General features: G+C 36.5%; 2 protein-coding genes across 7 annotated transcripts in view; both read left to right on the plus strand.

Moving 5' to 3' along the window:
• The window catches only part of LOC114273107 (uncharacterized), a 46275-nt gene that overhangs the window by 13028 nt on the left and 7005 nt on the right, over window positions 1-26242 (plus strand). For 3 of the 4 annotated variants that reach the window (XR_014342610.1, XM_082892347.1, XM_082892345.1), the window contains exons 4-5: window positions 17257-17354; window positions 17465-17530. Coding sequence is in view for 3 of the 4 variants with exons in the window: in XM_082892347.1 (XP_082748473.1) it covers window positions 17257-17354; window positions 17465-17530 (164 nt within the window). In the remaining variant the exon portion in view is untranslated. Of the gene's footprint in view, window positions 1-17256; window positions 17355-17464; window positions 17531-18328; window positions 18667-26242 lie in introns of those variants that run through there. The other variant, XM_082892344.1, reaches the window with a different exon arrangement.
• On the plus strand, window positions 750-4994 carry LOC114268242 (uncharacterized). 3 transcript variants are annotated; one of them, XM_082892342.1, is made up of 5 exons: window positions 750-1222; window positions 2126-3109; window positions 3220-4032; window positions 4129-4247; window positions 4340-4994. In XM_082892342.1, exons 2-5 carry the CDS (start codon window positions 2143-2145, stop codon window positions 4802-4804), a joined length of 2364 nt encoding a protein of 787 aa, XP_082748468.1. In that variant the 5' UTR covers window positions 750-1222; window positions 2126-2142; the 3' UTR covers window positions 4805-4994. The 3 variants fall into 3 exon arrangements, with proteins under 3 accessions (XP_082748468.1, XP_082748467.1, XP_082748469.1); XM_082892343.1 differs by having other exon boundaries at window positions 1141-1275; XM_082892341.1 differs by having other exon boundaries at window positions 776-3109.

Below are 26242 nucleotides of genomic sequence, written 5' to 3' on the forward strand. Positions count from 1 at the left end.
ATCTATGATCAATGGGCTTGAAGGGTTATTGTATTTGGGTAGCAAATTACATGCTGAACTTTATTTACGTCTTTGGGCCAAAATAGTGTTATATAAAAATTATTATTTGGCCAACTTTGAGACTCGTGATCATACCCCGCTTCTCTTCCCCCCCCCCCCCCCCAAAAAAAAAAAAAATAGTTATAATAAATAAATAATTAATTTTATCCAAAAAACTATGAGAAATTTATTTATATTTTTCACATATATAGAGTAGCTTTTTAAATTAGATGACATATCTGCGTACTGATGTCTAATTTTTGGCTTAATCTATGTATCCTTTGTGACGTCCCATCGAATGCATGAGTCATTTCCTTCTTCTAGTGGCTACCGATCACAGCTTGGTGTATGGACGATCAATCTGTGTCCAAGATGATGTTAGAGTCAGACATCTTCATGCCTCAGGGTTCAAGAATCAAGCGCGCAAACAATTCCTAAGGGTTCGCATACAAGTTCTAATGATCTAACACATACTACAGATATGAAGGAATGCGATGAACAAAATGTGTATCCAAGAGTTTTAAGACTGGATTAAGAGAAAGAAATTTACACCATCTAGGTTCGGATTACAAAAGAGTCACCCCAAAAGAGTTCTAATTGCTAACTCTATGCTCAAGGTTGACATACATGCAGTAGAGATGAAAGAATACAAAGTGGCTATAGCAATAGTATCAATTAACACAAGGATCAAATGAAATTTTGATGAACGATACAATGGAATAGATGACATCAGTGTTGTCAAAGGCGCGCCTAGGCGCAGGGCGAGGCAAGGCGCACCATCTGCGCCTGTCGAGGGACCAGGCGAGGCGACTTCATCCAGGCGAGCGCCTTAGACGCGACTGGATCAAGGCGCGAGAGGCGCAAGGCGATTGCCTATGTGCGACTGAGTGTTCAAGTGGTAGATTCCATCTAACGACTCAGATCAACCTAATCGATCTAATCAAAGGCCTCGTAATCATAGAGGATTACGACTCATGGACCATATGAGCCAAATAGGGCTCAGATAACCCTAATCGAAGTCGCCTCTTCCTGTCTTCCTCTTCCTCTGCGACTACGATCAAGTTCGATCAACTTCGCAGGTTCGATTAGGGTTCGCAGGTTCGATTCGCATGTTCTACTTCGATCAACTTCGCATGTTTCAACTTCGATCGACTTCGGCTCTGTGATTCGTCTTCGATCGCAGGTTCTCCCCTTCCCCTTCTTCTTCGTCTTCGATCGCAGGTTCTTCGATCGCAGGTTTAATTTTTTTTTTCTTTTATTTTTTTTTAACTGTTTTGCTTTTATTTATTATTTTTTTTTCTTTTATTTTTTTTTTCAACTGTTTTGCTTTTATTTATTTATTTTTTTTCTTTTATTTTTTTTTCAACTGTTTTGCTTTAATTTTTTATTTTTTTATTTTTTTATTTTTTTTTTCAATTTTTGAGTTGAGTGTGAAAAAAAATAGGAAGCCTAAAATTGATTATGATAAATAAATAAATTAATTGATTATGATAAATAAATAAATAATTTTTTTTTCAATTATTTGACTTTATAACCCTGATTATTACATAAACAAATAAATAAATAAATTAATTCATAAATAAATAAATAAATTAATTGATTATGATAAATTAATTAATTCATAAATAAATAAATTAATTAATTGATTATGATAAATAAATAAATAATTTTTTTTTCAATTATTTGACTTTCATAACCCTGATTATTACATAAACAAATAAATAAATAAATTAATTCATACATAAATACATAAATAAAAAAATAGATATATTACATTCATTATGATTATACTGAAATTGATTCATCATTATACTGAAATTAATTAATTCACCTTTAATTAAAAAAATAGAAAATTGATTCATAACATTAATTAATTCATACATTACATACATTACAAGAAAATTAAATGTAACATAAGAATGAATGTAATGGAATGTAATGTGCATTAATTAATTAATTCATCATTAATTAAAAAAATAGAAAATTGATTCATACATTACATACATTAATTAATTCATCACATAACATGCATTACATTCATTATACTGAAATTATTTTTTTATTATTTATTTTTTGTGTTGTGTAGCAAGTACTAAGTAAAAAATGACATCGGAAAGTAATAGAAAAGATCCGGCGTGGCAATATGCCCATTTGGTGGAGGAGAATAATTTAAACAAGTTTGAGTGTAATTTTTGTGGTAAAGTATCAAATGGAGGTGTTTATCGGGTGAAACAACACCTTGCGGGAGGTTATAGGAATGTCACTGTTTGCCCGAAGTGTCCTTCTCATGTAAGAGAAGAGATTAGAGAGTTCATGTCCAAAAAAAAGACACAAAAAGAAGAAATGAACATGTTGCCTGATTTCGATGACATGGACATGGAAGATGAAGATGAAGATGATGATGTCGTTGAGATCAATGTCAATCAACACCGCAAGTTGACAAGTAGTAGCCAAGGTTCATCCAAATCTAAATCCAAATCAAAAACGCCAAAGAGAAAAGGGCCTATGGATGTTTACTTCACACCCAATCCTGAATCAGTGGTGAAAAATCGAAAAGACCAAGCAAAAGGGAAACAAACCAAAATTGATGCAAATGACCCTTATAAAAAAGAAATGAGAGCTCGGGCACTACAAAGATTTGCAAGGTGGATGTATGATGCTGGCATCCCTTTTAATGCAGTAAATTATGAGAGTTTTGGACCAATGATTGAAGCCATTGGCCAATATGGTCCTGGTATGAAGCCACCGACATACCATGAAGTGCGGGTTACCCAACTCAAAAAAGAAGTGAAACATACTGAAGATTTGATGAAGTATCATAAAGAGGATTGTGCAAAATACGGGTGTTCCATAATGGCAGATGGTTGGACTGATAAGAGAGGAAGGACATTGATTAACTTTTTAGTTAATTGTCCAAGAGGAACCATGTTTGTTGAGTCGGTTGATGCTTCTAGCTATTCAAAGGATGGGCAAAAGCTATTTGAATTACTAGACAAGTTTGTGGAGAAAGTTGGAAAAGAGAATGTGGTGCAAGTTATCACTGATAGTGCTGCAGCTAATGTGTTGGCGGGTAAGAATATTTTCTCATTTCTTACATCAAAATTGTTTACTCATAGTTTGTTTTGTATTTAAAATTTAAAAACTTGAAAATAATAATTCTTCATTATTGTTACATTATAGGGAGGTTTTTGGAAGCTAAGTATGAACACTTGTATTGGACACCATGTGCTGCTCATTGTTTGGACTTGATGTTAGAAGACATTTTCAAGATACCTAGACTGAAAAAGACATTTGAAAGGGGTATTGCAGTACATGGCTACATTTACAATCGGCCTACGTTGCTAAACATGATGAGGCGCTTTACAAATTTGAAGAATTTGATCAGGCCTGCAAAAACTAGATTTGCAACCGCCTTTTTGACTTTGTCTAGGATGCATCAACAAAAAAACAATTTGAGAAAGATGGTCACCTCCGAAGATTGGACCTCAAGCAAATGGGCAAAGGAGCCACAAGGTAAAAGAATGGCACAAACTTTGTTGATGCCTTCATTTTGGAATACTGTTGTGTTTGCCCTTAAGGTCTCGGGTCCTCTTGTCAAAGTGCTTAGATTGGTTGATACCGAGAAGAAACCTCCCATGGGATACATTTATGAGGCAATGGATAGGGCAAAAGAATGCATTGCAAGTTCATTTGATCATAAAGAAAAGAAGTATAATGAAATTTTCGAAATCATTGACAAAAGATGGGATGTTCAATTGCATCGACCTTTACATGCAGCTGCACATTTTCTTAACCCAGAATTCTTTTACCCAAAAGCGTTAGAGGTGCAAAGAGATCATGAAGTGATGAATGGGTTTTATGAATGCATGCAAAGGTTGGTCCCGGATGTCACTATTCAAGATTTGATCACTAATGAGATGAGTATTTATATGAAGGCTGAGAGTCTTTTTGGCAAGTCTGTTGCGATTAGGCAAAGAAATACAAGAGCACCAGGTAATATATTATAGACTCATAGAGTTATTTTTAGTAATACTTTTAGTAAAACTCAATACTTGGTAACAATTATTTCTAACTAGTGTATTATCGCAGCTGATTGGTGGGCATCATGTGGTTCTTATACTCCAAACTTGCAAACTTTTGCCATAAAAGTCCTTAGCCTAACATGTAGTTCATCGGGTTGTGAACGAAATTGGAGTGTATTCGAACATGTGAGTATTTAACATTCTAACTAATTTTTTGTTCAATTCAAATATTTTTTATTCTCATTATATAGAATTTAATATCTTTTTAATAATTGCAGCTTCATAGCAAGAAAAGAAATAGATTGGAACAACAACGTCTCAATGATTTAGTGTATGTCAAATACAATAGAACATTGAGATTTAGGTATGACATGCGCAACACTCTTGATCCCATATCTTTGAAAAATATTGATGAAAGCAATGAGTGGTTGCTTGGGAGGATGGATGGAGAATCAGATGAAGATAATGAGCCTGTGTTTGATGATGATGATGGCTTGACATGGGCCACTGTTGCTAGAGCTTCTGGAGTAGAAGAAAGTAGCCATGCAAGTAGAGCAACAAGTTCACGCTCAAAGGCACAACCGAGGATATCTAAATCATCAACATTGACTCCACTTCAATTAATAGATGAAGAGGAAGCGGGCTCAGATGACACAGAGGAGGAAGATGTTGAGGGATACAAATCAACTGATGGAGAAGAAGATGATAGTTTGCTTGCCATTGATGTTGAGGATGATGATTGACTGACACCGACCTAACCTATCCTTTCTTTTGATATTGATGTTTTTAAGTGTTAAGACATATATTAGTATTTGTTGGATATTTATGTTTTAGATGTCTAGTGTTTATGTTTTTATTTTATTGAATGTGGATTATTTGATCTTTGAAAATTGAAATGTTATGTAATATGCACTTTCATGGCTTTGAGAATTATTCTATATTTTGTCTTGCATCTTGATTACTTTTTATTTTTTAAAAAATTGTAATAGTACTATGAATGATTAGTCTATATTAATTTTTCTATTTTTTACGAATACTGTGCGCCTTACTTCAATAAAGCCCGCGCCTCGCCTTGCGCCTTGCGCCTAGGCTCCAAGAGACCATCGGCGCCTTAGTGCGCCTTGAGCCTTTAAAAACACTGGATGACATTACGGTTTCAGACTTTAATGTGGTCAAGGTTATGAAAGTAGTGACTAAACTAGATATCTAGCTTAAAATTACGTTGGCCATACATATGCGTTTCAAACTTGTTAAAAATATATGTATTATTGATTGATATTTTGATGAATTGATTACTTTTCTGTCTATTACAAATGGTTCCTTATATAGATGTAGGTGTAGTGGATGGTGTGTAGTGGATGGTGATAGTGGTGTAGTGGGTTAGGTTTAGTGGAGTAGGTGAGGTGGTAGTGGTGGTAGGTGATGGTAAATTCTAACAGCCCCCCGCAAACTCAAGGAGGATAGAAACTAACCAACTTGAGTTTGAAGAGAGGAACAAAACAAGAAAATACATAAAAAAAAAGGATAGGAGACACTGTATGGTCGTGTCAGACCATTGGTGAAGACACTGGATGGTGGTGTCGTAACGTTGTAGAGGACACTGTATGGGGGTGTCATAACGTTGTAGATGACACTGTATGGTGGTGTCAGACCGATGTAGAAGACAGTTTATGGGGTCATGTCGGACCGTTGTAGAAGACAGTTTATGGGGTCATGTCGGACCGTTGTAGAAGACAATGTTGTGACAGTTGTTGTGACAGTTTACGGAGTCTTGCTGGACCCTTATAGAAACTAACCGGAATCAATGTCGGGACAGTTTACAGAGTCTTGTCGGACCCTTGTAGAAACTAACCGGAATTTATGTCGGGACAGTTTACAGAGTCTTGTCGGACCCTTGTAGAAACTAACCGGAATCTATGTCGGGACAGTTTACAGAGTCTTGTCGGACCCATGAAAAAGCTAACCGGTATCAAATGTCGGGACAGTTTATAGAGTCTTGTCGGACCCATAAAGGAGTTAACCGGAATCAATGTCGGGACAGTTTACTGAGTCTTGTCGGACCCTTGTAAAAGTCGCACCCTCAAAAGGTGTGCCCAATTTTGTCAAAAGGCGTGCCATCAAAAGGCGTGCCCACTTTATCAAAAGATGTGCCATGAAAAGGCGTGCCAGTTTGTCGGGCGTCAAGAGGCGCGCGATGCGCGTGGCTGCCTCGGCTATAAGACAGAGGCTGAGGCTGAGGCAAAAACACCTGTGAGAGATATTCTGAGAGAGATTTCTGAGAGAGATTCTGTATAACACTCTGTTGCCTAGAAAATGGCTTCATCGTCTTCCCGCGGGCTGCTCACCCTCTTTCCCGACCTCAACGAGTCAACGAGAGAGAGAACTGGTGCGGTGGCACTGGAACTTCAACCAAGCGCCCCGGAGTTTGCTCCGTTGAACTTTCCGATGCGGTCGGTGGAGCAAAGAATGGCAGTGCAGTCGGATTTGGAGGCCAATCAGTATACTTTGAAGGCATGTGTGGAAAGCATGACGGCGGTCACAAACCTGTCGAACCGGCTGCAGAGTAGGACAAATGAGGTGCAGCATTTAAACTCCCAACTGGCTCTGCTCCAACGCATGTATAAGGATGCGCGAGCAGAGATAAGTGTGCTGAAGGCGGAAAATAAGGAGCTGAAGCGGAAGGCCACCGTGATGTTCCGATTTGGAGGTCCTCCATATGCTGCAGTGGAGGAGTTTGGGGGAGTGAACGTGCTCGGTGGACAAGGAAACACGGAGACCGGACTGGCACGGGACACCCAAGATAAAAGTAAGAAGAAGAGACCTGCAGTAGAATAGAGAAGGGAAAAGAAAAATCCCACTGTGGGTGTGGTTGTTTTGTTTGTATTTTTTTTTTTTTTTTTGGTGGAAAATGGTGATCGGGGTGAGGCCCGATATGAATAAAATGAGTTTGCAGTTCGTCTTCTTCCTCCGTGTTTGTTTGTTTGTTTGTTTGTTTTTTTTTTTTTTTTTTTATAATAAAATAAATAAATAAATAAAGAAAATAAAAGAAAAGAAAGAAAGTGGAGCGTTGGGCCCACGGTTTTGAAAACCTGCAAAGGTGTGTGATTTATTTTATTTATTTATTTTTTTCATTCAAAAAAAAAAAAAATAAATAAAGAAAATAAATAAAGAAGATGAATGGTGCACATGGGGCTGTGAATGGTGCACATGGGGCACATGGGGTGAAACCGTGTGAATGGAAAGATGAAATAAAATAATAAAAAGAAAGGTGGGTGGTGGAAAGAAACGGCTTAGCTCATTATTATTGTGTCTACTTTACAGTGCGTTGCACATTTGTCCGAGAGGTCGGTCTCGGCAGCAAGCACACTTCGATGAGAGACAGAAAAAAAGGAGAGAGATCCATCTGGAGGTGATTGGAGTCGGCGGCAGCAGCAGAAGCCACAGTAGGCAAGGCCTCATAAGGGCCAAACCGCCGGATTCCAACAGTCTTGGCAACGACAGCAGAAGTAAGCATGACAACGAGGAACTTGTGGCATCCTTCAGGTATGAAGGCATCGACGTGGAGAGAGAGAGATTTTGGAGACTTCTGTCTAGACCTCGCCAAAGCCGACTGCAAGGACGTCGCAGTGGCTCGGCGCATCGACCGGCTCATGGATCTCAGGCGAGGATCTTGATCAGACCGCAGCGGCGTGCGATCAAGCAGCGAGCTTCGATTCTGAACTCGAAAAATCGACCGGCAAAGGAGATCGGACTTCGATTCTGGTATGTGTTTGTGATGTGTTGAAAAACTCCCGCGGGCAGCGAAGGCAAGGTTGTCGGCCGGCTGCCCGCCGGAAAGAAAGGAGTATAGGCCTAAATCTTATAGCTCTGATACCATGTTAAAAATATATGTATTATTGATTGATATCTTGTTGAATTGATTACTTTTCTGTCTATTACAAATTGTTCCTTATATAGATGTAGGTGTAGTGGATGGTGATAGTGGTGTAGTGGGTTAGGTTTAGTGGAGTAGGTGAGGTGGTAGTGGTGTAGTGGGTTAGGTTTAGTGGAGTAGGTGAGGTGGTAGTGGTGGTAGGTGATGGTAAATTCTAACAAAACTGAATATCCACGATTCGTCACCGAGTAAAGACTAAGCATAAAAATGCAACTGTTTATACGAATTCTCGTACTAGATAGAATAATCAAGGATCAAAGGTTGTCAATTGATCGTCTTAAGACAATATACTTCAAAGAATTGGAAAGATTCAATCAAGATAGAGAAATGATGATTTTTCATTCTAAGAGGTGTCATCAATTCAAAGATGCAACTAAAGGTTAAGTTATGATGGTTACTATGACTAGGTTGTCTTTAACTACAAGCCGAAACATGTGGGTAAGGGTTGAATCTAGGCTCTGATACCAAGTTGTGACGCTCTAAAAATGGATTCTACATGTCGAAAAACCTTAGATTGGTCATTTCCGAAGTCATCGGACCACCCGATTAACCTAGATGCATTAGGATGCACCGTAGACCAACAGTTGAGAAGCATTGGATAAGATTTAGCTTATTCTACTTCTTCTCCTCTGAGCAGCACACACGAACAGACCCTTTTCCAACTTCTTAACTTTGCTTCGACCCATCTTTCAAACTCCATAACTTTCTCAATTCTTAATGGTTTTACTTCGTTCTTTCGCCAATCTCTTCACCTTGCTTTGTACTTCGTCTCTTGGTGCCCACGCCTCTCCCTCTTTCGGTATTGTCTCTCCCTCACCCTTACCTGCTTTTTCTCTCTTTATATATCAATCATCTATATATGTATATATATGTTATCACCTCCACCATGCAGCACCAACCCACCACCTGTGTCAGCTTCATCATCACCACCTCCTGGCCTCCATAGCCGCCACCTTTAATCTAACTCCGTTACCACTTAGAACCACTCTCCACAACGTGCCATAGGTGGTGGAGGAGGAGGAGGAGGGGGATGATGGAGGAGAAAGAAACAAAAGAGGAGATATCTTAGAATTTTCGAAGTTGGTTTTGGGGCTATTTTTGGCGTGTTGAAACCACCCATTATGGGAAGGAGTGAGAAGGCGAGGTGGTGTAGGATGAAATACGAAGTAAGATGAAGAGATTGGCGAAAGAACAGAGTAAAACCGTTAAGAATCGAGAAAGTTATGGAGTCCGAAAGATAAGTCGAAGCAAAGTTGGAAAGTTGGAAAAGGGTGTGTTCGTGCGTGCTGCTCGGAGAAGAAGAAGAAGCTGAATTTTATCCAGTGCTTCTCGACCCTTGGTGCTGCGGTGCATCTGGGTTAATCAGGTGGTCCGTTGAATTCGAAAATGACCACTTAAGGTTTTTAATGTGTAGATTTTATTTGTGTCACATCCTTCATTTAGAGATTTGATGTGTCTTGACACCTAAATACGCACCTGCACCCAGGGCTGCAAATGAATCGAACTAATAGCGAGCTCAGCTTGGCTTGACTTAGTAAGGGCTTGGCTTGGTTTGTTACGTATATAAACGAGCCCGAGACAAACTTTAGGTTGGTTTAATAAATGAGCTAAGCTTCAGCTAGAAAAGCTTGCCTCGTTTATTATATATTTAAATAATAGGATAAATATATTATTAATATAATGTAAAATGTGTTATATATGTGTATTTAATATAGAATAATATTTAACGAGCCGATCGAGCTTGATTATCGAGCCAAACTTTTTCTTCATTATTGAGCCATGCTGTGCTCAAGCTGAATTAATTTTCGAGCTTGATAAACGAACAAGTTGAACTTGAGCCCTACAAAGATCACCTCAGTTTGACTCATTTACAGCCCTACTTGAACCCAATACCCACATCTGAGTCCATGTAACATTGGTGAGCACTATAGGTGAGGTTGTTAGTATTTATTTTGTTTCTATAAATTTTACGCTTGTTGATAAAATTATGTATGGTGGCTTAGGTTGTCCTATTTGTTTGTTTGGGATGTAATTTAATGTCATTAAAACCTCTTAAAAGTAAACGAAAAACTTGGTTGCCTTTGTGCTGCATAAAGCATGGGGGATTTTCATTATTATTTTTTTTTATCAAATTCTTGCAATCTCATTGACTCTCTTCTAAGGCTTTCCACCTTCATGTAGTCTCATTTGCAAGAGAACCTATTGGCAATACTGTCAATAGATTATCAGTCTGTACTGATCGGGAGGATTTTCTTTTTCTTTTTCTTTTTCCTTTCTTTTCCTGGTTGTAATAGAGGAGGCATTTTCTAGATCTATTATTTCATGTCATAGTCATAGTGTGCTTTCCTCTAATCCCATCAAGTTGGGCTTGGTTCCATTTAGACATGCTGCTTAATTGTGGCTTAGCTTAGGAATTTTCTTTCTGGCCCTCTTTTAATGAATGGTGAATGGAAATGGGGGAAGTGGTAGTTTTAATTTCATGAAAAGACTTCAATTTGTTAACGAAAGTTGAGACAATTGTATAAATACCTTTTTGATGATTTAGTGAAGTGTAAGATTATATCATATTTTGATATTACTAATGGATTGGAGGATAGATAGGACTAGTTTGAGGAGTGAGCTATGAGGAATTCTAGCTATAGAAGCTAAATTCAAATGGATTGAGAAGGGAATGATAACACTAGAGAGTTCAACAGTTTGACTGAAATTGGTAATGGGAGGAAGAATAATCTTATTGAGAGTTGCTATTGGGAGGTGTTGAAATTTTGGAAGACTAAAACCTGCTTTTCAAAGAGAGTTTCTAGTAGAAAATATCTCTAGGCCTATTCTTGTTAGAGTGGCATGGTGCTTCTTGTCAATATGTAAAGGATGCAGGAGCAACAACTGAGGGAAGAAGATCCCAAAAATTAAGATCTACAATTTTATTGTGGGGCATTTGGTAGTTTTGATGCATTGACTGCTTGTTGACAAGTTTATTTGTCTTTAGGGTTGTCTGTGGCATCTATAGATGCTTCCCCTGATGTAAAATGAGATTTGAGTTAATTTATTAATTTTCTTCGTTAAAGAATGAGTGTGAGCTGGTCTGTTCATTTGGTGTTGATATCATTGCAAGCCCATGTAAACTAGGGTAATTTGTTGTCTTCTTTTTTTTCTTTCTAGGAGGAATCAAGGATGTTGTATTTAGCATGGGCAAGAGTGCACCAATTTTAGGGAGGATGAAAGGTCTTTGAAATTCTTTGACAAATGTGCGCATCAATAAGAGTGCACCAATCCCTCTTTTATAGTTTGAATTCCTAAAATGATCAATTAAAAAAGATTGAGAATTTTTTTTTTTGATAAGTATGAAATTGTGTTGGATGGATGCCAAGGAGCATCACCCCTTATACATAATAGGAAATGAGAAGGAAACAGATACAAAGAAATCAAAAAATTGTATTCCATTCCCAAAATGTTACTCTCCTATAAAATATACCAACAAAAAGGAGCTTTCACAAAAGTCATCTTTCAACCAAAAATGAAAGATCCTAACAAAGTAAGCTTAAGGCTATGCATAATCATCTATACATCTTTAAAAGTTTGTCTGTTTCATTCTGCGATGGCACCATAGTAAGTACATGGGAGCCACCCTCAACCGTCCACACCTTCGTGCTCTTAGCACATCACCTATGATCCAAATAGTTGAAAATCTAAAGGACGAAACCGACATAAACCAGCTAACTCTAATCAGAGAAAACAAATAACTATACGAATCTCTAGCAACATCACAATGAATTGGCAAGTGATCCAAGTTGAAAAGCCCAGTCCACTCTTCTCCTTAAAACCCAGGTGTTAAGGAGAGGGAAACTGGAGCCTTATAATCAGCACAGATGTGGCTACTTCAGGTGATGTGGGACACATTCCAACACATCCTCCTGGACCACAACTTATACTAGCCGGACAAACAGCACACCAATTACAGGCCCAACCAAGCTCTGATACCAAGTGGACAAGTCCAACCCATACTTCTCTTCAAAACTCAGGTATTAAGGAAAGGGAAACTAGAGTCTTATAACTAACACATATGGGGCAACTCCAAGCAAACACACCCCCCTGGACCCAACACACACTAACTGGACAAATAGCCCACCAGTCACAGGCCCAACCAAGCTCTGATACCAAGTTGAAAAGTCCAGCCCACACTTCTCTGTAAAACCCAGGTGCTAAGGAGAGGAAAATTGAAACCTTATAATCAGTATAGATGGGGCAACTCCAGGTGGTGTGGAACACATTCCAACAATCCACCAACTCCATTGTTTCGTACATGCTACACAAATTAGGCAAAAATAATCCTGTTACCCAAAATTTAAAAGGTCAGGGTAGCATCCAAAACAGCTGGATAAACAAAGAAGGTTACTTTGGTAGGAACACCTGATTCCTATACATGCTTCCAAGGAAAACCCCCTCCCCTACTACAGACAATTAGGTAGAAAGATTTGATTTTGAATCTTCTCCCTTTGCCTTTCCATTTCAATTCATCCTCCCCATTCCCATTTATTCTCACTCTATAAAGTTACTCCAAAAAGGCCTCGACAAATTCCAACCTCCAATCTAGAGCTCTAACAGTATTCTTGCTTCCAAAGAGTTAGTAATCAAAGATCATGATATTTGTATTGGCTACGATCTTGTAGAGCTGTGGAAAGATTCTAGATAAATGAGCATCCCCACACCACTGATTCATCCAAGACCTCACTCTTTGACCATCATCATTTGCCAAGTAAAGATCCCTACCAGATTAATTTAGTCTATTCTAATTTCTTTTCAAAGCGCCACCCCATAGAACTTGTAACCTCTTTGGATGTCCACCTTTCAATCTCCGAACCATACTTGCTCTCCACTACCCTCCTCCAAAAGAATTAAAATTGCTATGAAAGATAAAAGATGTATAAGATGTGGAAGAATGAGACACAGAGGGAGAGGAGAAGGAATGTGAGAATCAATCAAGGTTCTCTTCCTTGTCACTTATAAAGTTGTATTTGTACTCCAATAATCTGAAGGACAAAGATATCCTTACATCACATAACATATAACATAACACTCTTCATGTTTTTTTCGATGTACAACTTACTAACAATATGATGGAAAACCTTACTACTAAGTCCTTTAGTAAAAGTATCATCCAACCGATTTTCAAATATCACAAACGAAAGAGCATACAAACCAAACCATTGTTCAACTTTTGCTTAAAGAAATGCTTGTCAACTTCAATGTGTTTGGTTTTTTCATGTTGACTGGATTGTGAGCAATATTGATGACAAACTCAACTGTCATAGGTCAATCATCATAGAACCCCAAATGTCTCAGTAAGAATTGGAGTAACATGTGTTCACAAATTCCATCAGCCATACTCTCTACTTGCTATTTTGTATTCGCATTGGATTTAGCCATCAGTGTTAGGTTTCTCTTTTGCCACGTGACAATTTTTTCCTTATAAATGTATATTAGCATGAAGTAAGGTTTTAACTATGTTGCAGCCACAGTAATGGTGGCGGTGATGCAGTTTTAGGATGTAATGGACGTAGCATAAGGTTACAACAATCAGATCGAAACCTTGAGTGTTATTTAATTATTTATTTTATTTTATTTTTCTCTCTCACAACTTTGCAAAATCTTACTGATACGCATGTTTTTTATAAATCACATTTATTTGGGGTCCAAAATGATTGTTTTTGACAAGTAAGGGTTTGTGATGGTTTTTGGTATTTTGATTTAATTTAAGCATGATCTACCATGAGTACTATATTTTATACTCTTTATTTATTTATTTTTATTTTTTTACTGATTTTCTTTCAACACTTAATCATTTCTTTTGTCATTGTTTAAAAAAAAAAAAAAATTGCTAAATGGGAACCTTTTGGATATTTGGTTCAGAGGGCCAATCTTATGAACCCTGTCATTGGAGAGTCTCAAAAAGTAGGTTCAATTTCTTAGGTCTTTGTACAAACCAATAGATGAAGTGCATGTGGTCACAATTCACTTACCTCAAAGAGCTTGTCAATAAGACCTTTTCACCATATAAATTGAGGCTATGGCCTCTTGTCAAAAACGTAGTCCTATTTTATTTTATTTTTTGATCATCAACAAGAAGGGATTTTATTAATAAAGAAAAGAGGAGATGCAAAGTGAGGACAATACGCCCTCTTACAAGCAAAGGAAACTAAAACCACTATCTAATTATACATAACAAAATTAAAGATTCACAAACAACTTTCCAGTAAAGTTAAGATTCACAAAGTGTAGTCTTGTTACATGCTTTGGAAAGCATTGCTCTTTATGGTTGGCTGAGCTAGCATATTTATATTATATTATATAGACTTCCATTTTGAACCTGATTTTGCTGGATTTTGAACTCATCCACCTTGTAGATTCCCTTTGAACAACCCGTCACCTCCAACAGTAATTTATCCCAACCACAAACTGAAGCCCTTCGTTTTTATTGAAGGATAAAGCAATAAATTTATAATGCACCTCTTTTAATTTATTAACATAATTTTATTATATGGAAAAGGCGTTAATTTATTAGAGTCATGACATTCTTAGAATCTTACAACTAAATAAACAAAAAAGGACATTTTAATGTTAAATAAAACAGACAAATTAAAATTTAAAAAACGAATCAGCCATTTATTTACAACTTACAACTACTTGTTATCCCAACAATGACAACTTGAGATGGGGAGGAGGGGGTGTGAATTGGTTTTTTCAAAGATTTGAGCAATAATGAAAACTAATGCATTTTGACCTAACTTAGAAATGAAGAAGGGTCTATATAGAGAGATAAAACAGTGTAAGCAAACTCTAAACGATGAATATGCAATGTGAACAACACACATGCAAATATAAGCAGAAATAAGAAAGATGAGAAGAGATATCAACACATGATTTTTGGTGGTATGGCTTAAGTTTACATCCACTCCCCAAGTTTCCATATCAAGAATTTCTCCACTATCTTCAAATAGTGCTACAACCCCTTGCTTTTCTGGAGGTATTGAACTTACAAGTTACAACAAGTGATCAATCATTAATCACTTTAGTAGCTAATATGGATCTGATGCTAGTCACATCTAACCCAAGTGATTTTGTCTCAAAAACCACTCACAAAAGTCACCTTCGCAAGAGCAAAAGGAAGAAGGCGCGCAAACCCTTTTACAATGAAAGTTCAACTGTCAACAAAAATCTCACTCAAGAGTGTATATCCCAATGATGAACACAACTGAATGCTGTCTTATCGTATAACAAAGTGTTATCTTGAATATCTCCAATGTATCCATGTGCTTTCAACTGAGAGTAGAATGCTTCATTAGATCTTCAAAATTTGACTGTTAGCTTAAAAACTTGCCATTATGCTAAACATCAAAGAGGATAGAAATATTTCCTTTGTTTATTTTCTATTTTGTTCATTGAAGGTGCTGTTCACAGGTCAAGTCATCCTTGGTTTATAGTTAACCCATTGGCCGAACTGACTATTTCAGGTGGGAGATTTTGTTACCCGCATTTGACCAATACAAGTTTTGAAATTGACCAAATCATGCCTTCGGTGAGGCGGTTGGATTTCAGTCAGTGTATAAAGCTCGAAGAATCACAGATGACTAAAATGAAAGTCTCAAAAACCTTAAATTCAAATATGAATGTTCATCTTTTTACTATTTTTTTTTTAAATCCATATACTAAAAATAAAAATACAAAATGATCAGCAAAAAAAACATAATAACTCATAGATCGTCACTTAGCTCTACATTATCTTCAAATCAACAGTGAACTTGGAGCTTGACGTTGCAATCGAGAATGGACTCATGGTCATTGTCTATGGTGGAGACATCACAACCTTTCACTTGAACATCTTTGCAATCTGAATTGAAGATGGGAGGAGTTTTGCCATTTTCAAAGTGATGGAGATATGAAAACCAGAGGAAGGGACATTGAAAAACGAGGGAGTTGAGAGGTTAGATGTTCTGGAAGGGTTTTGAGAAAAGAAGAAAAGAAACATAAAGGGAGAGAGAGAGAGAGAGAGAGAGACACACACACACACACACACACACAGAGGAATAGAGAGTGTTTTGGGAAGATAATAAAAAAGAAAGGCAAATAAAAGAGAATTTCGGGAAACGAAAAATATATATACAAGAATAAAGAGACTGTTTCGGGAAAATAAAAAATAAAAGAAAGGTAAAGAAGAGAGAATTTTGAAAAAAGAAAAAATATATATATATATATATATGAGAATAGTATTTTGGGAAAAAGAAAAAAAAACGTAAAGAAGATATATAGAGAGTATTGGGGGAAAAAAATTGTACAGGAAGAGAGATAGAGCGTTGTTGGGAAAGAAAAAGAAAACATCAAGATGTACAGAGTTTTTCGGAAAAAGAGAAAAAAGTAATACAGGAAGAAAGAGAGATCGTCTTGGAAAGAGAGAAGAAATGCAAGTGAAGAGAGAGAAAGTGTTAAAGTTTGAGAAGACATAAATATCTGACAACTGAATACACTTAAACAGTGAGAAGAGATAAGGCTGTAGAGAAAACATAATTGTTTATTGTTTTTAGATATAATTCGGTCGGTTGGGATTTTTCGGTTCTATCATATTAAAATCTGTTGCCGACCAAGAAATTGCTGTTTCCCAACTTTGGAACCCGCAGCCAACCATTAACTCTTTCGAAACCGTCTGTTTTTGGTTTTTACGGTTCGGATTGGGCGGTTTGGGCAGGTGATTTGGATGTTTGAACCACCCTAGAAGGTATTGTCCTCCCTTGTGCTACATTCTCTTAGTTATAATTTATCTTCATTTCTTGTGTTTAGAAGATAGAAATGGAAACAAGCTTTTGGTCCTACTGTTGTAGCAATTGTAATATCAGTTTTTTAACTGTTTATGTGATCCCTCCCCCCTTTTTTGATTCTTATTATTTGTTTGATTGTTTGTCTTTTGTTGGGAAGTTGTTGTGTGTGTGTGTTTTCCCTAATTTATCTCCAGAAATTGATGAAGCTGTATGCTGTTTCTCCAATGAGCAGCTGCCTGCTGCAATGCTTGTATGAAAAAAACACGATAGTTTCTTTAAGGCATTGTATTTACAATGCACCAAAAGAGATATCATTTTGCAGAACTTACATGGTCAAGGCAGCTAATTTGATGCCTGATTTTAAATAATTCATCTCTGCGTTATCTTTTACCTAGCAATATCCATGCATGTTTGTTAAACTCTATAATGTTTTATCTCTGAATTTTTTCTGCAGTGTTCCAACCATACAAAGATAATAAAGTAGACCTTCTTGGGCCCAAACTACTGTTCATTGCCCTTAATTTAGGGGGCTTAGCACTAGGTGTATGGAAGGTAAGATGCATTTTCCTTTTCTTTTAGCTTATATAAGAAATTTTTTAAGTTTTCATCTCATGAATTTTTTTTTTTTTTTGGGGGTTACTTGTCAAACTTGATGTTGGCAGCTTAACTCATTGGGTCTTCTTCCAACCCATGCATCAGACTGGGTTTCATCCTTACCCCCTGCTCAGGTTCAATCCTTGAACCTAATGGCATGCATTATTTTTTGCCCCCCACCCTTTTCATATGCGAATAATGCTTTACTTTATAAAAATTATCAATGCTATTTGAGTGTTTTACTCATCTGAATTAGTGGATTAAAAATCTCTGACATGAGGATTAATCATTGGAGGGCTAGATCTGGTACAAACTGCATGATATTCAGTCTCCTTTGTAGACATCATTACTCGATAGGAACTAATGGCACTATAATGTTTAAGTCTCTCAACAATAAGAAAAATCAATTGTTTAGTCCCAATGCAATCTTGAGTCATCCATTTCACTTCAATTTTTTGCCAACACCATTTATGAAGGATCAGTGTGTTTTGATATCCCAAACTTTTTGGAACCTAGTTTGAATTGTAATCACAGCAGATATGCAGCTTTGTTGAAAAATTATGAGGAGACTTGTGCCTTCAGTAACAAGTGCAGAAACACACATTTGAAGGTGGAGTTTAATGTATAATAATTTTAAGTTGGTGTTGCACTTTTTGGCCTTCAAAAACATATTGTTCTTTGCTCAAGTTAGTTTTGGCCATACAGAAATTGTTGTTATGCACTGTATTTGAATTTTCAAGAGATTCCAAACCACTAGTTCTTTCTTTCTTATTACAAACCAAGTTCTATCTGGTATTGCAATTGGCTCATTTGTGAAAGTTTTGTTTTGTTTTGTTTTGTTTTGTTTTGTTTTTTTCCCTTGAAAAATGATAATGAGTTGTAAGCCAGAGATTGGTTTTTGGTGACTACAAAATAATGGATTCTTTTTACAGAGAGTTGAACCACTAGAAGCTGTAATTGATTTGAACAGATCACATGGTTTCTTAGTATTGCATAACTTGCATTGCATTGTGGTTGAAAAATAAATCGAATTTACTGGAGAGAAAATGAAGATATGAAAAGAAAAATATAAAAGAATGGTTCCACCTACGGAGATCTGGTTTTCCGTAAAGAATGCAGATATCCAATCTCAAATTCTACTTGCCACTGGAGATGTATTCAACACCTGAGGTTCATGCAATTAAAAGGGTTGCATTTATGTGCTTAATCTCTTCCTAAGTAATTTTATGATCTTATCATTGTCATTCTGAATTCATCTTGTAATTAATTGGTGGTTGAATTAGTCTCCACAAGGTTTTTAGTGTAACAATGTCTGCTAAATTAGGAAGCACCAAAAAGCCTAAATAAACACTCTATAAGTTAATTTGTTTTAACTCCAAATAAACTACTTATATGTTGACTCTTCTGATTTAAAAGAGATCTGCAATACCAACAGTGTTACCAACAAAGTTAGCAACGATAGTGTTAATAAGGGTGTAAACAGCATCTTCTTCTTCGGTCTCAATGGGGTCAGGATTCGGGTTTGCTGGTGTTCGATCAGGAATTGTAGTTATGGTTTTAGTAGCAGAAAGGATTTCAGCACATTGATTATTAGTGAGATAATTATCCCACCATCCTTTCAGCGCGCCAGTAAAACCACTAACAAGCATGCGAGCAACTTGGTGATCAGTATTGTGATTTTGCTTACAAACAGTAGCAAACATGAGCATATGATGAAGGAGTTCATAAAGTTGGTATTCGGAAAGACCATCTAGATTCCATTCATAAATAGCAGTACTGTTGTAGGAGCGTTGAGTCTGGAGGAAATCTTCTTCATACAGGATATCCATAGGAGTTGGTCGAGGGTAATAGTGACGAGAACTTCCAACAGGAACCATTTTCTGGATGTTTGGAGTGTAGACGCGATTAACAGTGGATGGTTCAGGAGAGGTAAAATTATTCTCAATTTGAAGAATTTGAGGGAGACTCAAATTTGGATAAGGATCTTCAGGAGGAGAATGAAGAGGATTACTGGATAACATGAGTACCTGAGCTTTAGATGTAGATGAAGAATCAGTAAGTTTTAAGTCACGAATTTGTGACAGAATGGTTTCCATGAAATCAGTATCAGCTTTAGGTTTTAAATTAAAATTTTGTAAAGCTGGAGATGGTTTGATAAAAACTGGATCTGTAAGAATAGGAGGTTTGGGTTCCAATTTGCAGCTTTTCTTAACATGAGATACCATTTCTTCAATGCGAGTAAGCTGCTTTCCAGCAGTTTGACAGAATAAATTGGTATAATTATTTTGTTTCAAAACAGTAGTAAAATCTTGAATTAAGACGGGATCTTTATTTTGTGTTCGATGTGGCATGTCAGAAAAGGCAGCAATCACCATGGGTTTACCATTAGAGGTGGAAGTCTGAGTATTAATTGGTTGAAGTTCTAAGGGCTGGGTTGGAGGATGAATGTTTACAATAGTTCGTCCGTCAGTAGTAACCCATTTTTGCTGGAATTCTTCAAGAACCTGTATATGTGTGGCAGAAGGCTGGACATTTGCCTTATACCAAAGCGGGAAAGGATATAAAACCTGAATTTCCTCTAGGTATAAATAATACCGTAGTTTATATTCTGTTAGTTGGTCTGAAGTATGGTTAGCAAAATACCACTTGCGAAAATCAGAATATTTTTCCTGTAAAAATTCTTGATTTAAGAATTTACGATTTATACTACCGGGTGTAAAGTCCATTAAATCCGAAAATCCATATCACTAGCTGTAGGACTTAAAGAGCCCCTTCTGGATTCACGTTGAACTGGAGGGATTTGTGGTTCATAAATTCCATGTGGAATCCTTTGCTCGGAATATTGAACACCTCTGACTATCGGATCTTGATCTAGTTCATTTGGCTCATCCGAAGTAGGTCTAGAATGAGATCTGGAAGGATTACCTTGAAATATAGCATCTGGAGGTCCAGTAAAAGATTGTCTAGAAGATTCTGGATATTCAACTTTGTAAGGTTGATGACTTGGGGCAGTTCGAAAACTGGTACTAGACATACTGCGATGTAATTTAACTGGTGGTTTCTGGAATTGGAGAAAGACATCTCCTTGTCTGGTTTGGATTATTTCATCTAAATTATGTTTGACAAGAGGTCGGGAAGGAACAGCATTTGTTATTTTCCATTGTTCAGGGAAAGTAATTTTATCCCATTCTAATAATTTGGGTACGGCAACTTGGCTACTGTAAAGGTTGGTGTCGATTAAAACAGTCTCACCATCAGATCCTTTTCTCCTTACATATGGATTTAAAGTAGTTAAAACTTTAAGATAAATGCGAGATATGACAGAAAAGGGAGGAGAACCAGACATATATTCATATCCATTTGTAAGAATTCTGAATTCTAAAACTTTGGATAAATTTTGGTCTGAAAGAGCAATACTCAAATTAGGATAAATGTCAAAGTAGACTGGACCATGGGACAGACTAGTTTCCATAGCACCCATAAGAGATGCGCGCCAGTTGAGGCAACGACCATCGCGAAGAGTACACTGCATGCTAGTATTTTGGCCAAGAAGAGTCAAAGGTTTTAATGCAATCTGGACAAGTCCTATATGAACATATTTATAATCTTTGAAGAAAGGCATTAAATCCTGGATATTTAACAAATACATGAGTGTATCATTATTATCAACTGGAGCTGCATGTTCAAAAGTTTTTATTAGAGTTTTGCTGAAAAAGGTTTTAATTCTGTGTTTGTAAATAGTGTTTGGATCTACCTTAGGAATAGTCCACTTATCCAAAGCATCCTTAACATCTTGGTATGCAACTAACTCACGAGCCTCTGATGTAGAAGCTCCAATATTTGTGACAGCAGAATTAATTTCAGCAGATTCGTTACTCATTATGTTTAGGTGACCATATATGACTAATTAAATAAAAATAACATGGATTATAACATGAATTAAACATGGCTCTGATACCAATAAAAGTACTTCACACAGGGTTACCGATTAGCACGTCTGTCAACGACTTATGCCAACTTATCCTCACCAGCATACGCTATTTTGGACAACTAGAGCTACGCGACTTGAGTGACGTCCCACTAATCTGTACCACAATTGCTTAACCCTTACATAGCACAAATCCAGGAATAATACATAAAATAATCTTGTGTTATTTAGATTTAATTACATCATATATGGTCCATGAAGAGATTAATCTGTAGGAGGAGGGCGATTAGCCCTTGCAGCAGCTATTATAGCTTCCTGTATCTGAATTTCCGTTTGAGCAATCAATTTATTTATCTCTTTTAATTCTTGATGTACCCACGGATCATTAGGCCAGAGTGCAAAATAGTTATTTATAAAATTATTTTTTCTTTCTATATGGAATGCTAAAATATCATGCAAAAGAACAAGATCATATACAGACATACATGGAGAGAAATAACTTACTTAAACCAACAGTAATATTACTATGCTTCCAATACTTCACACTGAAAATAAGAGAGAGAGAGAGAGAGTACAGAGTTTAAACGGGGAAAATAAAATTTTTCTAGTGGTGCCTCTTACAGACCAAGGGCTACCTATTTATACTACAAACTGAACAGATAACAAGGACAGGTGGCGTGTGCTGAAAGGGTTGCAGTCGTTCATCCTTATCCTCTTATCTTTAGCTTTGTCGGTAAAGAATCTACTTTAAGGAAAGTAGATAAAGTGGCTACATTATGCACCGAAAGTCGTTTGGCCACTAGTGATGCTGGAAAGTAGATGGCAGACAGGAAAAGACTGGTGGGCCAGACGCATCATTTGTCATTTCGTTTTCCTTTTCCTTTGACCCGTACCAGTTTGTCGGTGATTAATTCTGTTACGGAATCCCAAATATCTCCGAAATCTGGGTCAGATGGATCTTCATTCGGGTCTTGGGATTCTCTTGCAAGGGGTGTGAATGCATTGTCATCATCTGAATATGGATCAGGTTGAGTTTTTTCGCCTTCACTGGATGCTGACTTCATGCTGGAGTCTCGAGGGGCCATGGACTCAAGAAATTGTTGTTTCATGAAATCCATACTTTTGGCAACAAGTTCTTCCTCTGTTATTTCTGGATATTTTCGTCGAAGTTCTTGCTGGATTTGAATAAAAGGATTGGCAGGAATGACTGGAGTTGTTTTTGGACATGCATCTAGGCAGGATTGAGTATGTTCTTTAATTCGCTGGAGCAAGTCTTGCTTATTTTTTGTATCATCCATCTGTTTCCACCATTTATAAAAGAAAACTCTCTTTAAACGGGGAACTTTATTTTGGAAATCGCACTGGAAATCCCATTTCCATATCCAAGGAATACTGAAGCGAATGACAAAATGTATTAAACATTTGGACATGGAAATATTTTTATTGACTGGAAGAATACTAAAAATAGCTTGCCATTCATTAAAGGCTAGGCGAACATATTCTGGAAAAGCATCAAGCTGTAACCCAAATGTATCCCACCAAATGAGAAACCAGGAGGGGAGATCATTTTTCAGGACCTCAGGAAGAACCCGAAAGAACCAAGAGTGAGAACGAGGAGGGTTCATATAATAGAAAGTCTGGGTGAAAGCGGTAATATAATCCCAATAACTGTAACGGACATCTTTGGACCGGATATCAAGGCTGCGGGTAACATGAGGATGAATACCCCAAGCTTGGATGGGCATGATAGACTGGATAGTAGCTTTACTGTAATTAATGGGACTGGCAGTTCGAGTAGAATCGGCATAATGATGCTGGAATTGGACAGAGGCTAATTCAGTCAGGATTTGTTCATAAACATAGCGGTAAGTATCCAAATGAGGAGGGCTATTTTGCGTAGCAAGATAGCGTTTCTTAATCTCCCAAGGATCAGAAACCCACTGGATATCAGCTGTATCAATATAAAGAACAGTTTCGTCTGTAATCGAATTCTGGAAATAAGTTTCTGGAGTAAGGAGGATATCTTTAACCGATTGGCTAGATTCCCCTTTGTTACTGTAAACTCCAAAAAGGGAAGGAAAGTCTGTAGGTGGTGGTGGAAATCCACGGCCACGGCCACGACGACCGGGACCTCTACCCCGATTTTGCATGAGAAGTCTGTAAATATTCACGAGTCAGAAAATCAGGAAGAGAATTAGTTTCTCCTTTGATATATTCAATATCATAATCAAAAGCAGAAAGGGCAGCTTGCCAGGAAGCAAATATCTGTTTTTGAGCTAAATTTTCAACATCTTTTTTGAAAACTTGCTTGGCAGCAGAACAATCAACTCTAATTAAAAATTCTTGATTTAATAAATCATCCTGGAATTTTAAGACACATTTAACAATTGCTAAACATTCTTGTTTAATGGTCGGATATCTTTTAGCAGCATCATGCCAAATTCCGGAATGAAAACGGAGAAGTTCTTCTTTATTGGTTTTGGGATTGAGTTGTTTTAAGATACCACCAAAACCGATATCAGAAGCATCAGTCTCGACAATTTTTTTGTAAGCAGGAGAAGGGAGACATAAACAGGGTAAGGTTTTAACACGAGCCTTAATCTTTTTGACAGCAGCTGTATGTTCTGGACTCCAAACTGGTGGATTTTTACGGAGACGAGTATAAAGGATAGCAGCGTCAGTAGCAAGATTAGGATAGTAATCATGAATATAATTAAGACTTCCTAAAAACCTTTGCAATTGAGTTTTATCTTTTATTTCATCTGGAAATTTAGAGGCAAATTCCATACTTCGATCAATAGGAATAATAGTTCCATTTTGGATATTATGGCCTAAGAATCGAACTTGGGTTTGGAAAAGTTTCATTTTAGGAGCTGAAACAACAAGACCATTTTTGGAAATAACATGCTTAAAAATTTTAAGATGTTTCATATGCTGGTCTATCGAAGAGGAAAAGATAAGAACATCATCGATGTAACATATGGAGAATTCTGAATAAGAATTAAAAATATCATTCATAATATGCTGAAATTCGGAAGGAGCATTTTTTAATCCGAAAGGCATGACATTCCATTCGAAATGTCCAAAGGGTACTGTAAAAGCAGTTTTATAACGATCATTTTCTGTAATTTGAACTTGCCAATATCCTGACTTCATATCAAATTTTGAAAATATAACTGCATCCTGTAAACGATCCAAGAGATCTTTTTTGTTGGGGACAGGATACCGAATCCACTGTAGAACTTCATTTAGAGGTTTGTAATTGATTACTAACCTGGGAGTTCCTCGTTCAATTTCGGCATTTTTATTGACATAAAAAGCTGTACAACTCCAGGGGGATCTACTAGGCCTAATTAATTTTTTCTGAAGAAGCGTATTAATTTCAAGTTTACAAAGTTCCATATACTCTTTTTTCATCTGACTGGGACGAGCCTTAGTGGGAATGTTCTTTTCATTGAAGGTAGGCTCATAAGGAAGTGATACCATATGCTTTTTGCGATCCCAGAAAGCATTTGGAACATCACTGCAAATTTCGTCCTGGAACTCTTTCTCAAGTAATTTAATTTTTTGCTGAAAAGCAGATTGCTGGATTCGTTGTTCTGTAGTGAGAAAACTAATTTCCTTTTGTAAAAAATTAATTTGATTTTGTTTTAAATACATTAAGTCAGAAACTTGATCTAATTCTTTAGTGTAAGGTGCAGTAATGAATTCAAAAATAAGTTTTCGATTATCAAGTTCTGTATGAATCCCAATAGTGTCTATTTTGGTAATAGGCATTAAGAGATTCAAGAAAGGTGTACCAAGGATTATATTTTGAGCCATATTTTTAATGAGAACAAAAGAAGTAGGCAAACATAATCCTTGATTACAGATCAAAACATCAGGAAGTTTATAATCAATATATAAACTGTTACCACTTGCACTAGTAAGAGATTGGCTGGTCTTCTGGAAATATTTAGTGGGAACCAATCCTTCCTGAATACAATTCATATCAGCACCACTATCAACCAAAGCAATTGCATCACGCATAATAAAATCAGGTTGAATCATAAATGTGATACGAATATACCATTTCTGAAAGGTTACCTTGTTTAGAGATAACAGATATTCTGGATTATCTTGTTCTTTTTCTTGTAATTTTTTATTAATCTTTTTAATTTCAGAATTTATTGCTAGATTAGAAGTTTGTAAATGCTTAATTTCAATTTTTAAAGCATTAACTTCCATTTTTAAATCCTGGACAGATACCACTTTGTCTGTTTTAGAAGGTGAGGGATTTTGAAGACGGGAGAAAACTTCTTTCATGTTATAAATTGTAGGAACCAAAACTTCTTCCTTTTTCTGTTTATAACACATTTCAAGAAATTTTAATTTAATTTCTGGATCTTTTATACTGTCAGCAATAGTTAAAAGATTTTGTTCAGAATCAGTCAGAACATTAATACTTGGACTATTAATATTTAAACCATTCATTTCTACTATTGATTTCCAGTAATTGGCCTCATCAGAAACTTGATTAACAGAAGTCTTACAAGGACAAACTTCATTTTCTGGACATTCATTTTCAGTATCAGAGGAAGATGAATAAATTGCTGCTAATTCATTATCAGATGGTTCATCTGAATAGGAATCAGAGTCAGAAATTAACTGTAAAATTTTTTGCTGTATCTCTTCATCTAATGCTAACTCATTTAATTTTGCCTGAACTTTAGCTCTACACTTGTTAGCATAGTGTCCTATTTGTCCGCATTTATAACATTTAATATTAGATTTATTTTTCTGAAATGATTTTCCTTTAGATTTTGGCCTAAATTTAGATGTCTGGGGTTGAGGTTGAGATTTAGAATATTTTAAAAATTTCCTGGATTTTTTGTATGGCTTGGAATGATTCTTATGTTTTCTTTGCTTATGAAATTTG

Source organism: Camellia sinensis, chromosome 10 (assembly GCF_055761805.1).
Source record: "Camellia sinensis isolate YWXY chromosome 10, ASM5576180v1, whole genome shotgun sequence".
Taxonomy (NCBI): domain Eukaryota; kingdom Viridiplantae; phylum Streptophyta; class Magnoliopsida; order Ericales; family Theaceae; genus Camellia; species Camellia sinensis.